Source organism: Stenella coeruleoalba, assembly GCF_951394435.1.
Source record: "Stenella coeruleoalba genome assembly, chromosome: 13".
Classification (NCBI taxonomy): domain Eukaryota; kingdom Metazoa; phylum Chordata; class Mammalia; order Artiodactyla; family Delphinidae; genus Stenella; species Stenella coeruleoalba.
The window spans coordinates 54663728-54690198 of NC_137159.1; the positions used below are offsets into that span (position 1 = coordinate 54663728).

At 41.6% G+C, this 26471-nt stretch overlaps 1 protein-coding gene across 1 annotated transcript in view; it reads left to right on the forward strand.

Moving 5' to 3' along the window:
• The first annotated feature begins 23061 nt into the window (after positions 1 to 23061).
• The window catches only part of LRPPRC (leucine rich pentatricopeptide repeat containing), a 106461-nt gene continuing 103051 nt past the window's right edge, over positions 23062 to 26471 (forward strand). The window contains exon 1 of the mRNA XM_079940860.1: positions 23062 to 23357. Coding sequence (XP_079796986.1) covers positions 23209 to 23357 — 149 coding nt within the window. The 5' untranslated portion in view covers positions 23062 to 23208. The remainder of the gene's footprint in view (positions 23358 to 26471) is intronic.

A 26471-nucleotide genomic window follows, 5' to 3' on the forward strand; every position in this document is an offset into this window, starting at 1 on the left:
CCGCAGCCTTGACCATCAGAGTTGCCCCAGATATGATATGAATATCCAGTGCTGATATGAATGTCCAGTGTGGGTAATTGAGTCTGCTTGCCCAGCAGAGAAACCCAGTATTCCACATACAGAACTGCTGTACTGATTAAAATGTATGTTTTGAGGCAGAAAAAGATTCCCTACATTATAGTGGGACTGAGAAACTTGCATGTCAGGGTGAAGCCTGATAGAAATTAAACAAATGGGTAACAAACCCTTCTGGAGAGGAGCTTATAATGGAAACACTGACGGGATATAATTATGATCTGGATTTTGATCACTACGTTCTATTGAAGACACCTCCAGTATACAGTAGTTATGTAAAATACCTGTACACTGTTGTCAAGTGGCATTTTAAAAAAGCATTAAAGTTAATTTTTAAGAACCTCAAAAACCACAGTAATGATTAAATGAGGAAGCCAACACTGCATTCTCTTTGCTACAAAGGAATTCAAGAGAGGCAAGAAGAGGAGGTGACTGGTGGCAATCCACTTAAGTCCTGTCTGTTTTTCCTTCACTTCTAAGAGATTCTCAGCCTTCATAGTCTATTTTGAAGGTCTAATTGAAGGACTGGTACACAAATGTAGCCAGATAGCATTTTTCCAAATAATTAAATTCAACCAATACTTATGGATTGCTTGTGGTACACACAACATAAATCACAATTATTGCTCTCAAGGAATTTACAATCTAGTGGGAGAGAGATAATCCAAAGGCACAAACTACCAATATGCAAAGCTATGCATTGTAGATACCATGGGGCCTTAAGGCTCCTTATTTAGTTGGGAGACTAGGAAAAGCCTCTGAATATTTAGGGCTTAAACAATAGGCAAAATCTTCAGGAATAGACAAAGGTGAGGAGTGTTTAGGGCATGGCAGGCAGAGCGAACAGTAAGAACTATGGTGTGGAGGCCCTTAAGGTCTGAATTGGGCAAAGCACTAGACAAGAGAAGTAGAACTTTCCAATGGGTGATAGTCATTAGTTCGAGGTCAGCCTGGAGTGAAAGAGTGGAAAAAGACCCCATGAATGGCATGCTGACGACTTAGAACAATAAGAATGCTTTATGCGCTGAAGATTTGTTATCAGGAAGAAGTCCCATCAGAGTCATGTTAACATCTCTAAGCAAGGACAAACCTGATAATGCCCCTTAGTGACAGAATTGTCCCTTAAAAAAAAAAATAGATGTGCTTCAGATGCTTTTAATAGGTTCTAAATCCTTTTACACTTATCTTTCCTTCCTTTTTTTTTCTCTCTTAATCAAAGAATACTAGGCTGGCTCCAGCCCTCAGATGTCAAACCTCAAGCTAAGCCTGATTGAGAAGTTTGCAGATGAGAATTAAGAAACCAGAAAAAAAAAAAAAAAGACAACCTCAGATTATACTCTTAGAATTAGACCACCCAGCTTCTGCAGCTTTCTTGTCCTTTTCTATCCTGGGCCTCAGCAGGAGGCAAGCTGGGGGCCTCAGACTAGGGAGGATTGGCTGGTCTTAGAATGCTATTATAGACAACAGAGTTCCATGTCTTGGTAGTAAGGGAAAGTTGAGTTCAGAAGGGTAAAAATGCCACTACTCATTTTCTTCTTCTAGGGTCCTTAATCTTCGTAAAAAGAATTAGTTTTAATTTTCTGAAAGCTTTTAGTTTTCTGTACATCTGTACATCAAGTCTCTAAAGAGAGCACATCTGGGGCTCTCCTCCCCCTGGTGGGAGTCCAAAGAAAGGGAAGCTTGGTAGAAAGATTCATCTTTGAAATTCCTGAAAGATTCCATTCCACTGGTTTGGTACTGACAGATCTACTTCACCAAGTCTAAATTCCTCCGCCTGGAGTTGCAGCGTGCCGCCACAGCATCGCTGTCCATGGTGCTGACAACCACTGTTCCGCTAAGCAGACATGGTTGTTTCTCTTATTTCTGAGACACTGTTGATGGTGAATTGAAGGTCCTTGTGTGCACTATGTCAAAATGGTCATAGTTGTATGTATTTTATCTTCTATCTGAAGAGTAACTTTATTTTTTACTATATTGCATAACAAAATTATGGTTTACATTTTCCAGTGTAGGTAGAGGATTCACATACACTGAGAGTTCTACCATGTTTCCATTGATGATAAAATATCTCCCCCTGGAAGGCACATGGGCTATCCACTCTTCCCCATATCTCTCTACTTATAACTCTACCTGGTTTTGAAAGTACTCTCCAATCTGATCATAATACCTGTATATCCCTATCTCCTGCTTTCAGCACACACTCTCAGCAGCAGGGAGCAATTGCCTTTTCACCCCTCACATGCTACTATCAATCCCCTCTACTTCTTGACTCATTCTGGCTCCCAGACTGTAATTCCCCTCTATGACTTTCCTTCTTTCTCATAAAAACTCTACCCAGATTTCAATGTTCAGCTCCTACCCTGCCTCCTCCATGTAACCTTCTTTGATAATCCAATTACTTCATTCTTCCTCTTCTCCAAATTCTTTCAGAATTTGTTATTTGGAAAATCTGGCATTGCATCTGGGATCATAGCACATTTGGAAGGGAACCTCAACTTTAGTTCCATGCCTGTGCCAAAACAGTGCAGTGGAAAGTGCATATGTTTTAGTATCAGACAATTTTTTTTTTTTTTTAGTATCAGACAATTCTTAATTTCAGTTCTAACTCCTCCATTCCCTAGCTTGAGTTGAGGTACTTAACCTTTTAAAGCTTCCTTTCTTCTCTAATCATGAATAAAAATGTTTAACCTATATATCATGAAATTATATATGCATTATAAATTATTTGGCATACAATAGGCCCTCAGTAAATGAGTTTTTGCTCTCTTCTTCCTCCCCACTGTAGCCTTCATACTACCTAGCACAATGTGGAACATATGGTAAATGTGACTTTACTGAAATACACAGAAAATTCAGTTTGACTACTCAGCTTTTCTGTGAAATCCACCTGCAAGGAACTGGCCATCTCTCATCAAGCACATTTTGGGCAGAGACGTGTCCACAAGGCCTGAGAGAGCAAACTTAAGAGAGACCATTAGAGTAGATGTTAAACTACTTGGCTCTTGAAATGGTTATAGTGATGGTTAATTTTATGTGTCAACTTGACTGGGCTAAAGGAATGCCCAGAGAGTTGGTTAGACATAATTTCTGGGTGTGTCTGTGAGTATTTCTGGATGAGATTAGCATTTGAATGGGTAGACTCAGTAAAGAAATTGACCTCATCAATGTAGGTGGGAATGATCCAATCCACTGAGGGCCTGAATAGAACAAAAAAGTGGAGGAAGGGCAAATTTGTTCTCTACCTGAGCTGGGACATCCACCTTCTCCTGTCCTTGGACATCAGCACTCCTGGTTCTCAAGCCTTCAGAGTTAGACTGAATTATACCACCAGTTTTCCCAGTTCTCCACCTTGTGGATGGCAGATTTGGGGAATTCTTGCCTTCCATAATCCTGTGAGCCAATTCCTATAATATTACCTCCTTTTATATATCTCTCTATATATCCTATTGGTTCTTTCTTTGGAGAGCCCTAACACAGTCATGTTCTCAGTCAAGGTCCGATGACCAAGTACAAAACTCATGGATGTGGGCACTGGCGAACGATACACGTAGCTGTGAAAATCTGACTCCTGCACAACCTGTGCCCAAAACTCTTTAAAATTCAAAGTGCAGTGTTGGAGGAAATTTTTACTCTCTACACTTGCCAAATTTTGACATTTCCCCCCTGACATTTTTATTTTCTATTATCAGAATTTCTTCTGAAAAAGAGAAGAAAAAGAAGATACATAGAATATTGGTTTTAAGTGTTATTTTTGTTCTTGAAAAGGCTTCTCATAGACTTTAAAAGAAAGCTTTTTTCCTTCAGAGATTTATTTTGATAGAATTATCTGAGCCTTGTCAGGAAGAACAAAATTTTTGTGAGCCTACCGTACCAGTAAAATGCCAAATTATATGCTGTAAGTTTTTTGTTTTATCTCTGGGTCCAGTCAAAGAGAGAAAAGATTTTGAATCCAGAACTATTAGCATTTGGAGACAAAAAAGAGCCTTCACTGCAGCTGATACCCTGGGGCTTGTTCCCCAGCCCTACAGGCTCCATCACTCAGGTGGGAAGATGCTATATCCCTCACACACACACACACACACACACACACACACACACACACACACACACACTTCTGGAAATCTAAGGAGTTTACAAACAAGATCAATTTCCTCAGTAACCTCTTTAAAAAGCATTAAGTCAACTTTATAATGAGCACCAGGAGATGAGTGCACGCACACATGCACACACACGCACACCACACCCCCACCAAAAAAGTAACATTTTACTGAGGGCATTAAGTCTGCACTGGTATATCCTGATCACAAAGAAGTAACAGAGTGCAGTGGGAAGAGTTTAGACTTTAAAACCAGACACATCTGGATGTGAATCCCAGTTCTACCACTGTCTGGCTCTGCTACTTTGGGCAAAGTACCTAACCTCTCTGAGTCTCAGTTTCTTCATTTGTAAAGAGGAGATAATAGTAATATCTGTGTTGAGGAGTCATGGTTAGAATTAAAAATTATATAGGTAAACATGCCTTATGTATTGGCTTGCTTGCAGTAGGAGCTCCCTAAATGGTATACTGTTACTATAAATGAAACCTGGGACTATGACACCTGAGAGACAAACTTCACGTGTTGGAGACGCCACAGGCAGGCTAGTGTGAGTGGAAAGAGGCACCAACAAGTCGGTGAGGCTGCAGAAATGAGCAGGGGCCACATCAGGTAGGAACTCATGCAACCACAGTAAGGACTTTGGAATTTTGTTCTCTGTGTGATGTGAAAGCCATAAAGAGTTTTGATTAGGGGAATAAAATTTTTTGATTATGTTTTGAAAATATTTCTTCGGTTGCTATGCAGGAAACAGACTGTGGTTGAGTGATTAGGAGGTTACTTTTGGAGTCCAGGTGAGAGCTGACAACGGTGGGAGATGATGATGCAAATGGCAAGAAGTGTTTTGAAGTGCAGTATGACTTGATGGTAGAGTTGACAGAACTTGCTGATAGACTGGGTGCATCGTATGAGAGAGAGGGGAGGAAAAATATGATTTTTAGGGTTTTGCACTGAGGAATTAGGAGAATGGAATAGCCATGAAACAGGGAAGACTGTGGGAGAAGCAGTTTGGGTCAGAGAGAGCAGGGAATGAAGAGTTCTGCTTTGGGCATGGGAGGTCTGCAATACCTATTAAACACCCAAGTAGGAATTGGAGACTGGACCTCAGAGGAGAAGTGAGATAGGAATTTGGATGTCATCATCCTAAAGATGGTATATGGAGCCACGAGAAGAGGAGATTGCCAAGGTAGAGACAGAAGGAATCTGAGGCCCAGGGCACTGCAACATTTAGAGGCTGGAAAAGGAGGAAGTCCAGTAAAATAGACTTAGGAGGACTATTCACCCCTGGATTTAGCTACACAAACATATTGGTAAGTGGAATAGTGGGGACAAAAGCCTGATGTGAATAATTTACAGAATGAATGGAAATTGATGGAGGAAAAAAAAAAAAACCAGTATAGGCAACTCTTTTCAGGGATTTTATTGTAAGGGAAAAAAAAGAGAGAATAGCTGGAAGGAGAAGTAGAGTCTTGAGAGTTTTTTTTTTAAGATGGAAACCATATTAGAATGCATGCTGATGAGAATGATTTAATAGAGAGGGGAAATTAATGGTGCAGGAAAAAGAAGTGAAAATATCAGGAGTGAAGTCCTTGAGTAGGCCAGAGGAGGTGAGATCTGAAGAAAGTGGGAGGGTTGGCCTTACACACAGTGAATTGTAAGAGGAAAGAAAGCCAAGTTTATGAGCAGAGATTCAGGAGGCTGGTAGAATAATTGCCTCACATATTCTAGAACAAGGCCTAGGCCAAAGCACATTACTGGAGAGTACACTGTATTGGAGATGGGGGCATTCTACAGTATGATATTTCACCACACAACACAGGGAAAGGTAATTTTGTTTTTCTCCTGGTTCCCCGCCATCGACCCCTCCTGCAGCCTCTGTGGCTTTTCTCTCCAGACTCCAGCATGGACACTGCATGCTAATGAGACAACACTTGGTCCAATCCCAGACACTTGTTTCTGAATAATCTGGCATTTTATCAGCACCTACAGCCTTGGTTTTCCTGATGAAATAAAAGGCCAACGCTCTTAACAACCGTCAACTAGCTCTTTGGTGTGGTTTGGCTCCATGTCATATTAACCCAGTGGGAAGTCTGGAACAATCTGATGAAAGGAGCACACCCTCCCCCTTTTGGGTCCTCCCCCAAACCATAGCTCAGACAGCAGGGGTTCAGCTTAGTCTTTCTGGGAAGATGGAGGAGGATAGGATGTCCTGACAATTTCAACTCCACACACCCATTTTGAACATCACCAGGGCCCTCTGGCTTTCCTGAGTCCCTTCCAACCATTCAAAGGCCTTGTTTTTGTTTGCTCTCTGGCAATTCTCATGTCTCCCTCCTCTCCGTCTGCTAGTCTTCTATTTCTCCTGAATGTGATCAAAGTCAGCTTAAGTATGACTCAAGCCCTAAATTCAAAATAAAGGAAAGTCTCCTTCCTATTGAGAATTAAAAAAAAAAAAAAAAAAACCCAAACAAGAACAGGTTTCTCTCAGTTCAAATTTGAAAATGCCAGGCAGAAGCTGCACCTTTTAAATAAGCTTTGAGATTTCTTTGAAGATGGCAGAAAGATGGAAGAGAAAGAGGATCGGGTAGCAACTGGCTTCTGTGAAGTCCAGCTGGCACTGTAGAGCTTCCTGAATTCACAAGGGTCATCAGAGGCACTGAGATAACAGAGATCGTTGTGGCAGAAGCAACTGGAAAATGTCCTGGGACTGAAACACAGACAGATTAACATCACCCCGGTGGACACTAATGACTTGCACTTTGAAATGCCAGAGGCTCATACTGCCAGTTAAGACAAGGGAAAAACACATTTCTAGTCTCCAAAGACCTTAGATCTTTCCAAACTCTGCAGGCAAACGCAGCCGTCATGAATTTCTGCAGCGGGGCAGCCCCTTCGTGCCAGTAGGGGAATCACTGCCAGAGTTGCTATGGGCAGCGTAGTCAGCAAAGCTGATATAACAATCCCTGAAAACCTCTCAGAAGTTAGTAATGATTCAATTTATAATCCAACACAATCAAGCCTACAGCATCTCCAAATACCAAGCTTATTTTAGTGATACCACGTAAAACACTTTTTCCTCTGAAGGTTCACAGGCTAGACAAAAGGGTTTCCAAAAAAGTTTTATGATTTACCATCAACAGATAATTAGAATGTCTTTTCAGTCACTGGCATCTGGATAAAGTAATTTTGCCCCAGCACGGGCATTTCTAGGAAGCAAACAAAAGTCAAAGAGTAGGGCGGAGTCAGATGGCGTACTAGGGGGACGCAGAATTCACGTCTCCTCACAACTAGGGCACCTACCAGGCACCGGTGGGGTACCACAGACACCTCAGGCGACGGGAGGAACCCCCAGTGACCAGGTAGGACGTGGGGCATTGGGGGAGTGAAGGGGGAGGAGAAGTGGAGGCGGGACGGGACTGGCTCCCCTGAGGGGCAGCTGGGGGAGGGGAAGGGATCCCACCCCGTAGGGGGTAAATTGGGGGACCACTGGGAGGGCAGAGGATCAAAAGGGAGTGTGACCAGGTTTCCCCTAACCACTTGGGCCCCCAGGAACCTGCTGAGATCCCGGGCCTCATCCTCTGCCCTCCGAGGCCCCCTCCAGCCACGCAGGTCCTGAGGGAGTGGGAGGGAGGGAAGGGGGAGTAAAAGTAAAGGCCGGACCTCCAGGACAGACACCCCTGAGGGGTGGCTGGGGGAGGGCAGTTCCTACAGCCAGCGGGACCCACCCGCGGTTAGGGGTCCAGTGGTGACGGGGGACACCCTGGGGGAGATGGTGGGGGAGGGGCACGAAGGAATGGAAGGGAATGCGGCCAGTGCCTTCCCTGTCCACTTAGGCACCAGGGAGCCTGTTGGGCTCAGGCCTAATCCTCTGCCCTTGGAGGCTCCCCCCTGCCTCTCAGAACCCCAGCCCCGCCCTTACACCCCCACCCAGGGCCCTACCTCTACACTCGGAGGCCCCCTCTGAGACCCCCTCCAACGAGCTGGGCCTAAACCCCACCCACACACCCTCACCCAGGGCCCTACCTCCAAACTCGGGAACCCCACACTCCAGAGACCCTCCCTTCCACGTGCTGCCTCTCCCCACCTGCACAGGTCCTAAGCATAGGCCCTGCCCGACGCTTTAAGGTCTCCCCGCACCCTCCTAGGTCCTGCCCCACCCTAAACCCCGCCCCTACCTAAGTTCCACCGCCCCCCCCCCCCCCCCCCCCGGCCTAAACCTCGCCCCCATAGCCAAGGCTTTTGTTTTTTCTTCTTTTAGATTGGGGTTCTGTTTTACCTTGTTGATTCATTGCTGTTGATACTTTTAAATTTTTATTTTTCCTAATAAATCTTTTATTTTTCTAATTTTATTTTATTCTTTATACTTTGTTATTGTTCTCTCCTTTTGGCTTGTTCCCCCCCCGCCACACACACACACACAACCTTCCTTTTTCCTTTTTTCTGTTGTGGTCTTATTTTACCTTGTTGTAGTTGTTTCAATTACAGTTTTATTTTTCCTAATATATTTTTTATCTTTCTAATTTTATTTTGTTTTTTATTCTTTGATATTGTACTGCTCCTTTCTTTTTTCTTTCTTTCTTTTCATTTTTTTAACCACGCCACGAGGCTTGCGCAAGAGATCTTGGTTCCCAGGCCAGAGGTCAGGCCCAAGCTCCTGAGGTGGGAGCTCCGAGTCCAAACCACTGGACTAACAGAGAACCTCAGACCCCAGGGAATATTAATCAGAGTGAGGCCTCCCGGAGGTCCTTATCTCAGCACCAAGACCCGGCTCTATCCAACTGCCTGCAAACTCCAGTGCTGGACGTCTCAGGCCAAACAACCAGTAAGACAGGAATACAGTACCACCCATCAAAAAGAGAGAGAAAAAAAAAGAAACAACAAAAAAATATGTTACAGATGAAGGAGCAAGGTAAAAACTTACAAGACCAAATAAATGAAGATGAAATAGGCAAACTACCTGCAAAAGAATTCAGAGTAATGACAGTAAAGATGATCCAAAATCTCGGAAACAGAATGGTGAAAATACAAGAAACATTTAACAAGGATCTAGAAGAACTAAAGGGCAAACAAACAGTGATGAAAAACACAATTACTGAAATTAAAAATACTCTAGAAGGAATGAATAGCAGAATGACTGAGGCAGAAAAACTGATAAGTGAGCTGGAAGATTAAATGGTGGAAATAACTGCCAAGGAGCAGAATAAAACAAAAATAATGAAAGGAATTGAGGACAGTCTCAGAGACCTCTGGGACAACATTAAATGCACCAACATTCGAATTATAGGGGTCCCAGAAGAAGAGAAAAAGAAAAGGTCTGAGAAAATATTTCAAGAGATTATAGTCGAAAACTTCCCTAACATGGGAAAGGAAATAGTCAAGTCCAGGAAGCACAGAGAGCACCATACAGGATAAACCCAAAGAGAAACACACTGAGGCACATACTAATGCAACTATCAAAAATTAAATACAAAGAAAAATATTAAAAGCAGCAAGGGAAAAGCAACAAATAACATACAAGGGAATCCCCATAAGGTTAACAGCTGACTTCTCAGCAGAAACTCTGCAAGCCAGAAGGGAGTGGCAGGACATACTTCAAGTGATGAAAGGGAAAAACCTACAACCAAGCAAGGATCTCATTCAGATTCGATGGAGAAATTATAACCTTTACAGATAAGCAAAAGTTAAGAGAATTCAGCACCACCAAACCAGCTTTACAGCAAATACTAAAGGAACTTCTCTAGGCAGGAAACACAAGAGAAAGAAAAGACCTACAAAAACAAACCCAAAACAATTAAGAAAATGGTAATAGGAACATATCAATAATTACCTTAAATGTAAATGGATTAAATGCTCCAACCAAAAGACATAGACTGGCTGAATGGATACAAAAACAAGACCCATACATATGCTGTCTACAAGAGACCCACTTCAGACCTATGGACACATACAGACTGAAAGTGAGGGGATGGAAAAAGATATTCCATGCAAATGGAAATCAAAAGAAAGCTGGAGTGGCAATCCCCATATCAGACAAAATAGACTTTAAACAAAGACTATTACAAGAGACAAAGAAGGACACTACAGGGTTTCCCTGGTGGCACAGTGGTTGAGAGTCCGCCTGCCAATGCAGGGGACACGGGTTCGTGCCCCGGTCCGGGAAGATCCCACATGCTGCGGAGCGGCTGGGCCTGTGAGCCATGGCCGCTGAGCCTGCGCATCCGGACCCTGTGCTCCGCAACGGGAGAGGCCACAACAGTGAGAGGCCCACGTACCACAAAAAAAAAAAAAAGAAAGAAAAAAGAAGGACGCTACATAATGATCAAGGGATCAATCCAAGAAGAAGATATAACAATTGTAAATATTTTTACACCCAACATAGGAGCACCTCAATACATAAGGCAAATGCTAACAGCCATAAAAGGGGAAATCAACAGTAACACAATCAGAGTAGGGGACTTTAACACCACACTTTCACTGATGCACAGATTATCCAAAATGAAAATAAATAAGGAAACACAAGCTTTAAATGACACGTTAAACAAGATGGACTTAATTGATATTTATAGGACATTCCATCCAAAAACAACAGAATACACTTTCTTCTCAGGTGCACATGGAGCATTCTCCAGGACAGATCATATCTTGCGTCACAAATCAAGCCTTGGTAAATTTAAGAAAATTGAAATCGTATGAAGTATCTTTTCTGACCAAAACGCTATGAGACTAGATATCAATGACAGGAAAAGATCTGTAAAAAATACAAACACATGGAGGCTAAACAGTAGGCTACTAAATAGCCAAGAGATCACTGAAGAAATCAAAGAGGAAATCAGAAAATCCCTAGAAACAAATGACAATGAAAACACGACGACCCAAAACCTATGGGATGCAGCAAGAGCAGTTCTAAAGGGAAGTTGATAGCAATACAATCCTACCTCAAGAAACAAGAAACTCTCAAATAAACAACCTAACCTTACAATTAAAGCAATTAGAGAAAGAAGAACAAAAAAACCCCCAAAGTTACCAGAAGGAAAGAAATCATAAAGATCAGATCAGAAATAAATGAAAAAGAAACGAAGGAAACAATAGCAAAGATCAATAAAACTAGAAGCTGGTTCTTTGAGAAGATAAACAAAATTGATAAACCATTAGCCAGACTCATCAAGAAAAAAAGGGAGAAGACTCAAATTAACAGAATTAGAAATGAAAAAGGAGAAGTAACAACTGACACTGCAGAATACAAAGGATCATGTGAGATTACTACAAGCAACTCTATGCCAATAAAATGGACAACCTGGAAGAAATGGACAAATTCTTAGAAAAGCACAACCTTCTGAGACTGAACCAGGAAGAAACAGAAAATATGAACAGACCAATCACAAGCACTGAAATTGAAACTGTGATTTGAAATCTTCCAACAAACAAAAGCCCAGGACCAGATGCCTTCACAGGCGAATTCTATCAAACATTTAGGGAAGAGCTATCCTTCTCAAACTCTTCCAAAATATAGCAGAGGGAGGAACACTCCCAAACTCATTCTATGAGGCCACCATCACCTGATACCAAAACCAGATAAGGATGTCCCATGAAAGAAAACTACAGTCCAATATCACTGATGAACATAGATGCAAAAATCCTCAACAAAATACTAGCAAACAGAATCCAACAGCACATTAAAAGGATCATACACCATGATCAAGTGGGGTTTATCCCAGGAATGCAAGGATTCTTCAATATACACAAATCAATCAATGTGATACACCATATTAACAAAATGAAGGATAAAAACCATATGATCATCTCAATAGATGCAGAAAAAGCTTTTGACAAAATTCAACACCCATTTATGATGAAAACCCTTCAGAAAGTAGGCATAGAGGGAACCTACCTCAACATAATAGAGGCCATATATGACAAACTCACAGCCAACATCATTCTCAATGGTGAAAAACTGAAACCATTTCCTTTAAGATCAGGAACAAGACAAGGTTGCCCACTCTCACCACTGTTATTCAACATATTTTTGGAAGTTATAGCCACACCAATCAGAGAAGAAAAAGAAATAAAAGGAATCCAAATCAGAAAAGAAGTAAAACTGTCACTGTTTACAGATGACATGATACTATACATAGATAATCCTAAAGATGCTACTAGAAAACTACTAGAGCTAATCAATGAATTTGGTAGAGTAGCAGGATACAAAATTAATGCATAGAAATCTCTTGCATTCCTATACACTAATGATGATAAATCTGAAAGAAAAATTAAGGAAATACTCCCATTTACCATTGCAACAAAAAGAATAAAATACCTAGGAACAAACCTACCTAAGGAGACAAAAGACCTATATGCAGAAAACTGTAAGACAGTGATGAAAGAAATTAAAGATGACACAAACAGATGGAGAGATATACCATGTTCTTTGGTTGGAAGAATCAACATTGTGAAAATGACTATACTACCCAAAGCAATCTACCAATTCGATACAATCCGTATCAAACTACGAATGGCATTTTTCACAGAACTAGAACAAAAAATTTCACAATTTGTATGGAAACACAAAAGATCCCGAATGGCCAAAGCAATCATGAGAAAGAAAAACGGAGCTGGAGGAATCAGGCTCCCCGACTTCAGAATATACTACAATGCTACAGTAATCAAGACAGTATGGTACTGGAACAAAAACAGAAATACAGATCAATGGAATAGGATAGAAAGCCCAGAGATAAACCCATGCATATATGGTCACCTTATCTTTGATAAAGGAGGCAAGAGTATACAATGGATGAAAGACTGCCTCTTCAATAAGTGGTGCTGGGAAACCTGGACAGTTCCATGTAAAAGAATGAAATTAGAACACTCCCTAACACCATACACAAAAATAAACTCAAAATGGATTAAAGACCTAAATGTAAGGGCAGACACTATTAAACTCCTAGAGGAAAACATAGGCAGAACACTCTATGACATAAATCACAGCAAGATCCTTTATGACCTACCTCCTAGAGAAATGGAAATAAAAATAAACAAATGGGACCTAATGAAACTTAAAAGCTTTTGCACAGCAAAGGAAAACATAAACAAGATGAAAAGACAACCCTCAGAATGGGAGAAAATATTTACAAACGAAACAACTGACAAAGATTAATCTCCAAAATATACAACAGCTCATGCACCTCAATATCAGAAAAACAAACAACCCAATCCAAAATAGGCAGAAGACCTAAATAGACATTTCTCCAAAGAAGATATACAGATTGCCAACAAACACATGAAAAGATGCTCAACATCACTAATCATTAGAGAAATACAAATCAAAACTACAATGAGGTATCACCTCACACCGGTCAGAAGGTCCATCATCAAAAAAATCTACAAACAATAAATGCTGGAGAGGGTGTGGAGAAAAGGGAACCCTCTTGCACTGTTGGTGGGAATGTAAATTGATACAGCCACTATGGAGAACAGTATGGAGGTTCCTTAACAAACTAAAAATAGAACTACCATATAACCCAGCAACCCCACTACTGGGCATATACCCTGAGAAAACCATAATTCAAACACAGTCATGTACCACAGTGTTCATTGCAGCACTATTTACAATAGCCAGGACACGAAAGCAACCTAAGTGTCCACTGACATATGAATGGATAAAGAAGATGTGGCACATATATACAATGGAATATTACTCAGCCATAAAAAGAAACGAAATTGAATTATTTGTAGTCAGGTGGATGGACCTAGAGTCTGTCATACAGAGTGAAGTAAGTCAGAAAGAGAAAAACAAATACCGTATGCTAACACATATATATGGAATCTAAAAAGAAAAGAAATGGTTCTGGTGAACCTAGGGGCAGGACGGGAATAAAGACACAGATGTAGAGAATGGACTTGAGGACACGGGGAGGGGGAAGGGGAAGCTCGGATGAAGTGAGAGAGTAATACTGACATATATACACTACCAAATGTAAAATAGATAGCTAGTGGGAAGCAGCTGCGTAGCACAGGGAGATCAGCTCAGTGCTGTGACCACCTAGAGGGGTGGGATAAGGAGAGTGGGAGGGGGACAGAAGAGGGAGGGGGCATTATGGGGCTATACATATGCATATAGCCGGTTCACTTTGTTATACAGCAGAAACTAACACAACATTGTAAAGCAATTATACTCCAATAAAGATGTTAAAGGAAAAAAGAAAAAAAAAGTCAAAGAGGAAAGAGCTTGCTGGAAACTTTCTCCAAAGGAAAATCTTTCAAGAACCACTCTCAGCTGCAGGAAGGGAACGTTCCCATACCAATTTGATCAGCAAAATAAATGGGGGCTTTGAGCAGTGCGGATCAACAAAAGAATATCTGGTGTGACTGAAGGAAGGAAATCTCTGGTTAAATATCTAAAACTGCAAATGGGTAGGAACTGATTAAATGTAATGTCAATCTCATGAAATCAGTCCTAAATGAATCTAAAATTCACACGTCACAGGTTTCTAAAGTCAATTTAGCGCTTACAAATCTGGTCGACAAATAACTTTCCGATGCCCTGCACCAGGTGCTACAAGCAAGGGGAGAAGTAAAACTGGACCTGAGTTCTCAATTTCTCATCCAGTTGAGAAGGCCAAACTAACAGAATGAAAGGGGCATAATTAAATGCCAAATTGTGCAATACTGATTTTAAGTTGAATATAGATTCAGAAATGAGAGAAATCAGTGTTGGTTGGGGTGGAAGAGTTCCTGGGAGGCAGAGTAGCAAAAGACCCCCAATGAACGAAGACATATTCTTCTACAGGCCTGCCTGCAATTGTCACCATCACTGCTGTGCCTTTGCATTGTGGTTATTATTTTAAAACAGTGTAGGATAGTGGTTAGATACACACTGGCTTTGGAACCCGCCTGCCTGGGTTTCAAACCTGGCTCAATCACTTATTAGCTGTGTGATCTGGAGCAAATTAGCCTTTCTGTGCCTCAGTTTTCTCATTTATAAAATGTAGTTACTAACAGATCCCACCTTATAGAACCGTTCGGAACATTAAATTAGTTAACGTATGTAATTCACTCAATGAGTTTATAATTTGGTGTGCATCAGAATCACCTGGGGAGTTATGTAAACTATGGGGTCTGTAGAAGTTAAAGAAACTAAGCTCCCTAGTGCAGCTAATTACATTTGGGGAGATGGTGGTAGAATATAGTGTGGAGACTTTTTTCTTTTTTTTTTTTTTTTGTGGTAACGCGGGCCTCTCACTGTTGTGGCCTCTCCCATTGCGGACCACAGGCTCCGGACGCGCAGGCTTAGCTGCCATGGCTCACGGGCCCAGCCGCTCCGCGGCATGTGGGATCTTCCCGGGCTGGGGCACGAACCCGCGTCCCCTGCATCGGCAGGCGGACTCCCAACCACTGCGCCACCAGGGAAGCCCCAAGACTTTTTTCTTGGAGTGTCTTATTTCCAAGCCACTTGGTCAGCAGACCATTTCACCTTTGTTCTAGGGTGTTTCTCCTCAACCTCCTTGCACAATTTTGCTTTGGAATATTTTTGGTGTGTTAGTTTCAATTTGGAGTATATCTGATTTTTTAAAAAATTCATTTATTCTTGACTTGTTCCCTTTTGTTGAAACTTTGGAGTATAGCTTGGTTATTTTTTAATCTTTCAACATTTTCAGTGTGTTATCTTTTTTTAATGTAATGAAGTTATAATCAACAAAATGATAAAGCAATGAGAACACAGAGAATGAATTAAAACAGTAAAAATAATTAAAAAATCAACTTACTGATGTTTAGAGGAAGCATGCTGTTAAAGAATTAAACCTAAAACTATGGAGAATAATGGTACTACCCAAAGTCAGTATGTATTAAGTTGGGCCTTTTTCTAGTGCAACAGCAAAAGCTCTCTGAAACCAGCTTAAGTACAAAGGTGATTTATTGGCTCATGTACCTGGTAATTAAGTCCAGGGGTAAATCTGGCTTCAAGCACAACTGGATACGGAAACAACAATAAAGTCATAAGCCTTCTCTCCAGACCTTGGCTCTGCTTCTCTGTGTTGTTCTCATTCTCTCCTACTACATACAGGTGTCTTGGTGGGGCGGGGAGAATGCCACCAGCAATTACTGATTCATGTTTTCATGGCTGATAACTCTACAATAAGGTGTCTTTCCTACCAGCTGCAGTTAAAAATTCAATGAATTATGCCATTTGCTTTATTTTGGGTCCCTATTACTCTAGCCAAAAGGATGGGATTCTCTCATAGGCTAGGCCTGGCTCATGTGCTGATCCCTTGACCACTAGTGGGGTGTAATATTGGAAATTAGAAGAAGTATGAATGTAGGGGAAACATTGTGGAACAATGACAAAAAAATGCTGACAGTCTCCTTCTAACATGCAGCGATAAACACGTATCTTTCTTGCCAAATATAATTCAAAAAAGTGCTTTAATCTAATATAATTCAACTGTCCCACACTCAACGAAAACACACCACTCACTTTCCAGTGGGAGACAACCCCAAGACACACATTGGTTCTACATCCTGCTTGCTGTGCCACATTTGCAGGTGATATGCATTCCTCCCAGTCAGGCCTGGAAAGCAAGATGGGCAGCCAAGAACAATAGCCATATCAATGTCTTTGCAACTTAATGCAATGAAAAATCCATATATTCTTTATTAAGCACAAGTAAAGTCTATTAGTTTCCCTCTCCAGCTTAAACTGAAATTATCAGAAGGTAAATTGCATAAAAGTATCCAACTTGTAAAAGAAATTACTTTCCAACCCTTGGAGAGACACAAGCTAAAACAAAATTTCGTATTACCTATTGCTCTTAGAAAATTAAATATATTTTCTAGTTCCTTAAAAACAACAACAACAAAAACTTCAGTTAAACAGGAAATTTAAGAGACCCATGTCACATTTTAGGAATTAACAATGACTGTTAATAAAGACTTCCTAAAGTTTATGTTCAGCTATTACAAGGATGATAACTGTTTTCTGTCTTGAAGGGATTTAGTTGTATAGTACATTGAAATGCCAATTACGTTTGACTACTATTCTATATTGATTTATCCGGACACTATCCGCCCTGTGGGAAACACATAAACTTTCAGCCTTCACACATGGTAACACTGGGAAAATATCAGCAATAACCCCCTGTTGCCAATGCTGGTTACTTTCTTACAGTAAATGACCCTGCACCTGTCTTCCTGGTTTGTGCACTTACGAAAGAATTATTGTTTGATGGAAGTGTTGCTGAAGGGTGTAACAATGACAAATTGGACCTCCACTTATAATGAGAATCTCGGGGCTGTCTGCAAATAAAGGTCTGAGCAGAATATTTTTTGAATAATTGGGAATTACATACATGTATAAATTTGGATATGAAAAATGTAGTCACAGATGGAAGAAGCCCTTGATTCATCAGACAAGTTGCCTTAAGAAAAAATATAATCATAACTAAACATTAAATCTGCTGCTTAAAATATGTTAAGGCTTTTAAGCAAACCAGGCTTTTAAACTCAAGGCAATCACTTGGTTCTTTGCTCACAGTAGTTTGGATGTATTTGTGTGAAAATCGGAGGAGACTCCAAAAAGGCCAACAAACAATTATGAATGATCAGCTCTAGTTTTTGATTCTTTGCGATTCCTCATAAATTATATGAGGCCAAGAAAAGGTTAATTTGACCTAAGTGAGATTAATGTCCACCGCCTTGTAAATTTCCCATTCAGGGCATTGAGTACCATACTTTCAGCTAAGAATTTTGAAGTTAAATCTTTTTTTTTTTTAAACTTTGGTCTTAAATGAAAATCTTTGTCTTAGATTGTATTAGCTACAATCTCAGATATTTCATGTTTTATGTAAAATGACTTAGCAACAACAGCAAGTTTTAATGTGTGAGCAACTATTTGCTGGAGAAGTCAATCAACGATGTTGTTCCCATGAACACGTCTCCAGTTCGAAGAGGTACAGTCTGATACATTTATCTGCCTGTTTCTGTTTACCCTGCACTTATATTGACATGACTGAGTACAGTGTTTTTCAAACTCCAAGTCATGCTGTATTAATGAATAGTGAAATCAAAATACAACCAGCATTTAAGATCTTTTTCTTTATGAACACTTAAAACCATATATAAAGTAGAATAGTAAAATGAACTCCTATACACCCACCCAGATTTTAAAAATAGCAAGGTATTCACACTTGCTTCTTATGTCCTTTTGTTCTAACTTTTATTCCTTGGGGAGGTTTCTTCAAGAAAATTCCACACAGCATGTTAATTTACTTCTACATATGCCAGCATGTATCTCTAAAAATATACAAGTATTTTCTTACACAGCAACAGAGCCCATTACTACACTAAAAAAGCAATAATTCTTGTATTGTGCATTATATTCGTGTCTAAAAAAGTCTTCTTATAGCTGGTTTGTTTGAATTAGGATCAATCAGCATTTTAAAAAATGAAATAGAAAATAGATAAGTAAATATCTAATGGCATCACATGTAGCAAGGCTCATTACTGTTTTATAAAAGTTTTTGGTATGTGTGTATTTGTGTCACTTATAAAACGTATTTTCTTACCATTGGTCATAGCCACGGAAGCGTGAACACCACTGGTTTAGAGATCCTCTCCTTTACTCGATAGGCTCTGGGCAAACTTCTGTGTCCAAAAACACTTTCTGCAGTTTAAGACGTATATACAGAAAGGAGAGCTCTGTATCTTTACTTTTACTGTTCCCTCTGACTAGAAGTCCTCTCGCCATGACGTCTACTACTTAACATCTTCCCCAGCCTATGAGGGCTGAAATATCATTCCCACTATGAAACCTTCTTCTGTTCTCCTGCCTGGCTATCATTTGGCTTGTCTCTTCTTCATTCTACTCATCACACTGCCTAATGTAATGGTTATCTATATACAATATGTGTTTTATCCTGTCCTATAAATTAAGCTCATCAAATGTAGTATGAATAATTTCTTTGCCCTGAGATGTAACTTGTCCCGTGCTTTGCTTACATTAAGCATTTAACAACTGGAAAACTAAGTTAGGAATTTGGGACACTGGCCATAGATTATTAGGCAGTAAAGATGTTGGGGTCAAAAACTGGACCCCAGGGAGAGACTGGAGAAGAACCCAAATTCATGAGGTTTAGACTCGATTATGAAAAGCAACAACAATATTGATGGTAGTAACATTATTTTTCACAGTTTCCTATGCGCCTGTAAGTACGTCACTAATATTCCCAAATAATCCTGGGAGGAAAGGGTAGATATCACCAGTTTTACACATTAAAAAAAAAAAAAAAGCAGTTAAGTACTTCTGCAAAGTCTGGCTTCTAAACTGTTAAAATTCTGTTCAGAGGCTATTCTATTTACTGGGATGGGGACCCCTAATTTTCTAACCAACAGTTGAACGCATTTCATAGTTCAGAATAACTTGAGGGAGAAACCAAGGATGCTCAACCTGGGCTCCTCTTCCACTTTGTCACATCTTCTGGAGACTAAAGAAATCTGAGAACAACTTGGTTACGTCTGGACTGAAAAACAGGCAAAACCACTCTTTCTCTCTTACACACACACAGCACATACCTTGCATGTGTTAACAGCTAGTCATCCTTCAGACCTCAACTTAAAGATCCCTTCCCTGGAAACGTTTTTTGATTCCCAGGTGAGGCATACTCGCTCAAGGAAACATGTCTCTTTCCTTCAGAACCCCTGTTTCAGTGTTTAATTCATTTAGTGTGATTATTTGATTAATATCTGCCTTGTCCCTTAGAATGTAACTTCCATAACAGTAAGGACCATGCCTGCTTTTGCCCATCATATTTTTTTCTACACTTAACTTGCTGCCTGGCAGAATTTAGGGGTTTAATAGTGAATACATTCATGATTGAATAAATGAATGCCTAGACAAATTCATCAGTATTGCCTCATACTTCAAGAGGAAGCCTGGTACAAGAACAGAGAGAATCTTGGTTGCGGATTAAGGGTTTCAGAGCTAGAAGCAAGTAGAAAAGAATATGCATTCATTCTCACTACTGCCTCTACCAGCCTCATTGATTCTGCAACCACATGCCTTGTCCTTCCTTCCATGACATTGGTTGGACTGTCTGGATTCTTACCTAGTCAATCCCTTCACTTTTGTACTGGATCCCATCCCGTCTTGCATATTCAATGTACTCTTTCTCCGTCTTATGCTGCATTATCAATTTTTCACCCCTTACTGCAGCACTGTCCAGTAGAATTTTCTATTATGATGAAAATGTTCTCTGGGCTGTCCAATACAGTAGCTACTAGTTATGTGTGGTTGAATGTGGTTAATTACTAAGGAACTGAATTTTAAAATTTATTTAAATTTAAATCTCCACTTCCCCTTCCTTCATGTACTCTTAAACTTGCTTCGCTCAATCATTTAGCTCAGCATGTCACCAAAATGGCTCTTCTAAGCATCACCAGGGACCTCTGAGTTGAGAAATCCTATGGTCAATGTTGAGTGCTCATTTTACCAGAACAGCAGCATTTTACATGGTTGATAATTCCCATGGTTGAAAGGTTTCTCTGTTATTTGTGAACTCACTACTCTCTCTTGGTTCTCCCCCTACCTCTCTGGCTATTCTTTCTCAGTTTCTTGTGCTGGATTTTCATCTTCGCATCCTCTAAATACTGAAGTGTCATAAATCTCAGTCCTTCAACCTCATCTTTTGTCTATCCATATTTTCCTCCTAGGTGCTTTCGTCCATTTCTCATTCATTTCTATGGCTTCAAATAATAGATACAGACTATAAACTCCCAAGTGTATCTTTAGCTCTGAACTCCAGACTTGTATATCATACAGCCAACCCCCTACTCAAACTTGACATTTGGATGTCTAACAGGCACTTCAAGTTTAATATTCCAGATTACTTTTGATTTCACCTTTTAAATCTGCTTTTCCCTCAGTCTTTCCCTTCTTAATCAGTGCCATCTCTATCTTTCTAATTGCTCAGGTCAAAAATTTTGGAGTCATTTTTGACTTACATCCCATAGCCAATCCATCAGTAAATCCTCTTGGTTCTATTTAAGTAGAGTGAGGATCTGACCCTTTTTCATTCTCTCACCTGCCACCCCCTTTCTCCAAGCCACTACCATCTGTACTCTGGATTATTGCAAAAGCCTCCTCACTGGTCTCCCTACTTTTATTTATCCTATTCCCTTAAAATCACCTTTTCAAACAGCAGCCAGTGTAATCCTTTAAAAATGCAAATGGATTCATATCACAACATACTAAACTTTCCAGTGGTTTCCCATCTCATTCTGAATAAAAATCAAAGTCCTTACTACAACACTCTGCATGATGAGGCCCAACGCCCACGGTCCCCGCCACCCCCTTTGCTCTTTCTTCTCATCCACACCGTCCTCATTGTTCTCCGAGGGGGTTAAGCATACCACCCTCAATTCCTTTCCCCTTATTTATTTTACATCACAGTTCTTATCTGTCTTCCCAAACTAAACTTTGGAGCCAATCGAATCAAAATCCAGACTTGGTCTCTTTTGTTCTCTGCTGTATCCGCATCTCAAATAGTGCCTGGCACTATTTGAGAACACTATTTATATGTGTTCAATAAATCAGTGTTGAATGAGTGAATAAATTATATCCTAGTGCCTAGTAGTATTACCCAGAGTAAATCATTTAACCTTTTTTTGGATCTCATTTTTCTCATCTCTCAAAGGAGAAATGAGCTGGATAACCTCCAAACACATTTACTCAGTAATTATTTAATGCAACCTACCGTGTGCTTGGCACTGGGTAGGTGCTTCCGCTACAGGAAAAGGTCGCACGGTTCCTGCTTTCAAGGAGCTCCTCGTCGGGCTTCCGGAAAAAACTTCTGAGCTTTCACCTGGGAATGCTTAGAATACAGCTAGGTGAAGAGGGCGCTGGAGAGTTGTCTGTACTTCTGAAGCCTGTTCTCGGCTTCCCACGTAACTCCGATTGCCCCAACAGATACTGAACCGGCAAAACTTTGCTGAGAAAGCTGCTCTGAATTGTGTTTGAAAATACGTACATAACTTGACTGTCAATTAGTGTTTTTACAAACTGAGATGGCATATTACAGTACTGTTTTAAAAGTTATGTTTATGAATCGAAACCTTTGGGTAACTTGGGAACTTGTAACCCAAATTTACATATATAATATGCAAAAAATCTTTTAAGTTGATTTACATGCACAGGGTACCCTTCCAGGTCGTAAGGCTGGGGGCCTCCTATTTTACCCCCAGATTTGGCTCAGGACTTTTTTTTTCAGGACTCTTAATTATACTTTTATCTTGCTGGTGCATTTACTGAAGGAATGGGTGGGGTGGGAGTTGGGGAATATAATGCGTTCACCGCCAGCTTTAAAACTATACGACCTTCGTTATAATCCATCCATTTCGTAAAGCAAGGCACTGCTCATGGACTTAAAAGTTGTACCTCCGTATACCTTTACACTGTCCCCTGGCCCCAAGCACACAAATCACATCACATTTAACCTTGGAGGCCCCTAGCACAGTGCAAAGGTCCTTAACGTTCTTCCTGTCCCACACTTCTGACTATAGTACGTTCCTCTCAGTAGGCGCGGCATCTTCGGCTTGGAGCGGGAACCGCGTAACGTTGGCTACAACTCCCGCACTCTGCAGAGAAAAGTCCCACACTCCGGGTTCTTCACAGTCGGCTCTTCTCGAGAGTTCCCGGGTGTTCTCGCTAGTTGGCCCCCCGCAAGCCCTTGCGCGAACCTGGGAGGAGTCGACCTCTTCCGACTCTACCAACTGAAAAGTGAAGGGGTGGAGAGACTGAACATGCTGACGTGAAGGAAAGAGAACGGAAAGAGACGCTCCCTGGAATGATATATCAAGCTACCTTGTAATGCACATATCTCGTGGGGATCATATGTCCTGGGAGAAACAGGTTTTTCAATCTTCCAAGTTATAACAACACGTGCCTCCCCCTACGTCTGGCGCCCGGCCTTTGGTCTCTCCCGCGCCGGACGACCCCGCGGTCACGTGCTCCTCCATCCTTGTCCAGCGTGCAGCCTACGGTGGGGACGGCGGAGCCATGGCGGCCTTGCTGAGACCGGCCCGCTGGCTCCTCCGCGCTGGGGCGGCCCCGCACCTCCCGCTCTCCCTGCGCCTTCTAGCGGGCGGCCCGAGGCGGCCGCACGCCGCCTTCTGTCCTCACGCCGCTCGCGCCGGGCGCGTCGCCGGGTGAGTGCCCGGCCGCTTTCTCAGTCCGCCTGCAGCGCGGCAGTTCCTCGGGGTCGTGGGCGAGGGCCGGGTCCCACTTGTGCTGTTTCCACACCCTCCTCGCTGCTCCAGGGCCAGGCGTCCCCGGGCCTCGTATCACGCTCCTCACCGGGGGGTTTAGGGTGACAGGGTTGGTCGCCTTCGAAGGTTACGGCCACGGACGTGGCTTGCTTCCGTCATGGATCCTGCCATCGCCGCCTCGGACTCGGTCACCTTGCCCTCGGGTTATCGACGTCCTAAGAAGCTGAGAGGGGCTTTGAAGGCTGCTGCAGGGGGTCAAGTGTTACTCTTCTATGATTGACCGGCTCGGGTGTTGTCCCACGTGCAAGCGTTATTGGTGCTTAGTAACCATCTACGATTTAAGTTTCGAGAGCTTTCTTTTTGGAGGGAGGATAGGTTGGGAATTTTGGGTGAGCAAAGGGTAATTTAGAGGTGGCAGTTTAATTATCATCAGTGTGGGCTTTTGCCTCCGTTTTCTTCAGTGGAGTTTACCTCAGTATTTACGAAGATGTGCAGTGGGTTGGGAGTCGGGACAGTAGACTCTGTAAATGTCAGTGAATGTGTAAGTGGACACATTCTAGGCACTCTGTGGGAACTGGGGGTGCAAAGGCAAATTAAGTTCTCAGTGGGTGTCAAATATGTGAGTAAATGCTCTCATGGATTGAGGTTTATCAGGGGGTAAGTTTGGTATAGACTTTGCCAAGCAGAGGATAAGGAACCTTGATGAAGGTGTTAATTTGAGTAGTATTTTTTTTTTTTTTACATCTTTATTGGAGTATAATTGCTCTACAATGGTGTGTCAGTTTCTGCTTTGTAACAAAGTGAATCAGCCATACACACACACGTTCCCATATCTCTTCCCTCTTGCGTCTCCCTCCCACCCTCCCTATCCCACCCCTCTAGGTGGGCACAAAGCACCGAGCTGATCTCCCTGTGCTATGCGGCTGCTTCCCACTAGCTATCTGTTTTACGTTTGAGTAGTATTCTGATCGCCTGAGAAGGGTAGATGGGCACTGAGGTTTTAGAGTTGAAGAAAAACTGATTTTGAAAGACGAGTGTTTATAAATAGAGGTACTTTGGGAGACAGCATAAGGACTAAGAGCTGAGGATCTGGAATAGACCAGGGCTGGACTGTGGGCTTCTCTATTTGCATTATGCCACTGGACAAGTTACGTAACGTTGACAGGCCTCAGTTTCTTTAGTTATAAGATGGGAGTAGTAATAGTGTTGGTGACATTGCATGAGGTTATCTATATAAAGCTCTTAACATAGGGCCTGGTTCCTCGTAAATGCTGTATTAGTTACTATAATAGTAACAGTAATAGCTGTGATTGCGTGGATTTTTTGTGGTCCTGCTTGGAAACCTACTTTATGTGTAGAATTACATGGAGGAAATGTTTTATGACTTCTTAGCAACTTAGTTATACATTTTTGGAATGTAGTCTGCTTATGACTTGGAGCCTACCTGAATTTTCTCATTAGGCCTGAACAGTTAACCTTTAGAAGTTGTGCCTCTGCTTTCACAGATCTACACTTCTTGCCTTTGAGAGAGGTTCTTTTGAGAAAGTTGTGCCAATGATTTATATTTTTCTAGTCCTTAACATCCCTGTGAGGCCAGGGGAGGGTCGATGTTACAGTTCATCTTCGCTGTTGCATTTGAGGAAAACAGTAGGGGGAAGACAGTCTAGTAGAGAGGGTGTTGGTCTGCTCATCAGACCTGGGTTCCATTTACTTGCTGCATAACCTTACCTAGCCTTTTTGATCCTCAGTTCGTTGTCTGTGAAGTAGAGGTAACAAGGCCTTTCCCTCTTCTTTTAAAGCTCATTTCTTGTCATTCAGGACTCAACTTAAATGCTATCTCTTCAGAGAGGCCTAACCTCAACACTCAGTGCAAACCCTATTTTAGTTGTATCACAGCATGTCTCACTTGTCTGATATTATTTATCTGCCCGCTGCTTGTTTCCTTAGAACTTAGTCTTGTTCACCATTGTGTGCTCAGCTCATAGCAGGCAGTAAAGAAGTGTTTGTTTTCTTGTTCTCCTGGACTCTGAACATTTTCTATACAGTTTCCTACCCACAGCCTGTAAGCATGCTCACATCTTTCCCACCTGAAAAACAAAACCTTTCCTGAAACTGGACTTAACTCCACATGCTCCCCAGTCTCTTCTTCCTGTCTGTACTCCTGTCTCCTTCATTTCTTCACTTCGAATTTGCTCTTTGACCCACTGCAGTCACACCACTGGGAATAGCCATCATTGTTTTATTTATTAGCTTTTTATTATGTATTTTTAAATTTTAGAACTTATGTGCCTTCAGGAACAATTGCAAAATATTGGGGGGGAAAGCAATAAACTAAAAATCACTCTTAATTCTATCACCCACAGAGAGCCATTGAGATGTGTGTATATATATATACAGAGAGAGAGAGGGTGCTTTTAAAATTAGGCATGTGTGAGATGTAAGTTTATTTCATTTAATTTTTTAAGGGACTTCTTAATAACCAGATCCACTCTTGGTTTTTTTTATATAAATTTTTTTATTTTTGGCTGCGTTGGGTCATTGTTGCTGTGCGCAGGCTTTCTCTGGTTGCGGCGAGTGGGGGCTATTCTTCGTCACAGTGTGCGGGCTTCTCATTGCAGTGGCTTCTCTTGTTGCGGAGCACAGGCTCTAGGTGCGCGGGCTTCAGTAGTTGTGGCACGCGGACTCAGTAGCTGTGGCTCGTGAGCTCTAGAGGGCAGGCTCAGTAGTTGTGGCACATGGACTTAGTTGCTCCGCGGCATGTGGGATCTTCCCGGACCAGGGCTCCAACCCGTGCCCCCTGCATTGGCAGGCAGATTCTTAATCACTGCGCCACCAGGGAAGCCCCCAGATCCACTCTTTAGGCCTTGACCTCTGACATTACTGTCTCCCATTTCCCCCTTAATGAAACCCTTTTATTGGCATTGAAGATGACACCACTCTTTCTTGATTTTATTCTCTTTAGAATTTTTCTCATTTTGTTGCATCCTTTTTCCTCTGTTCATCTCTTAAATGCTGATATCTTTGGGGGGTGGCGGTGGTTGTCCTTAGTCCTTT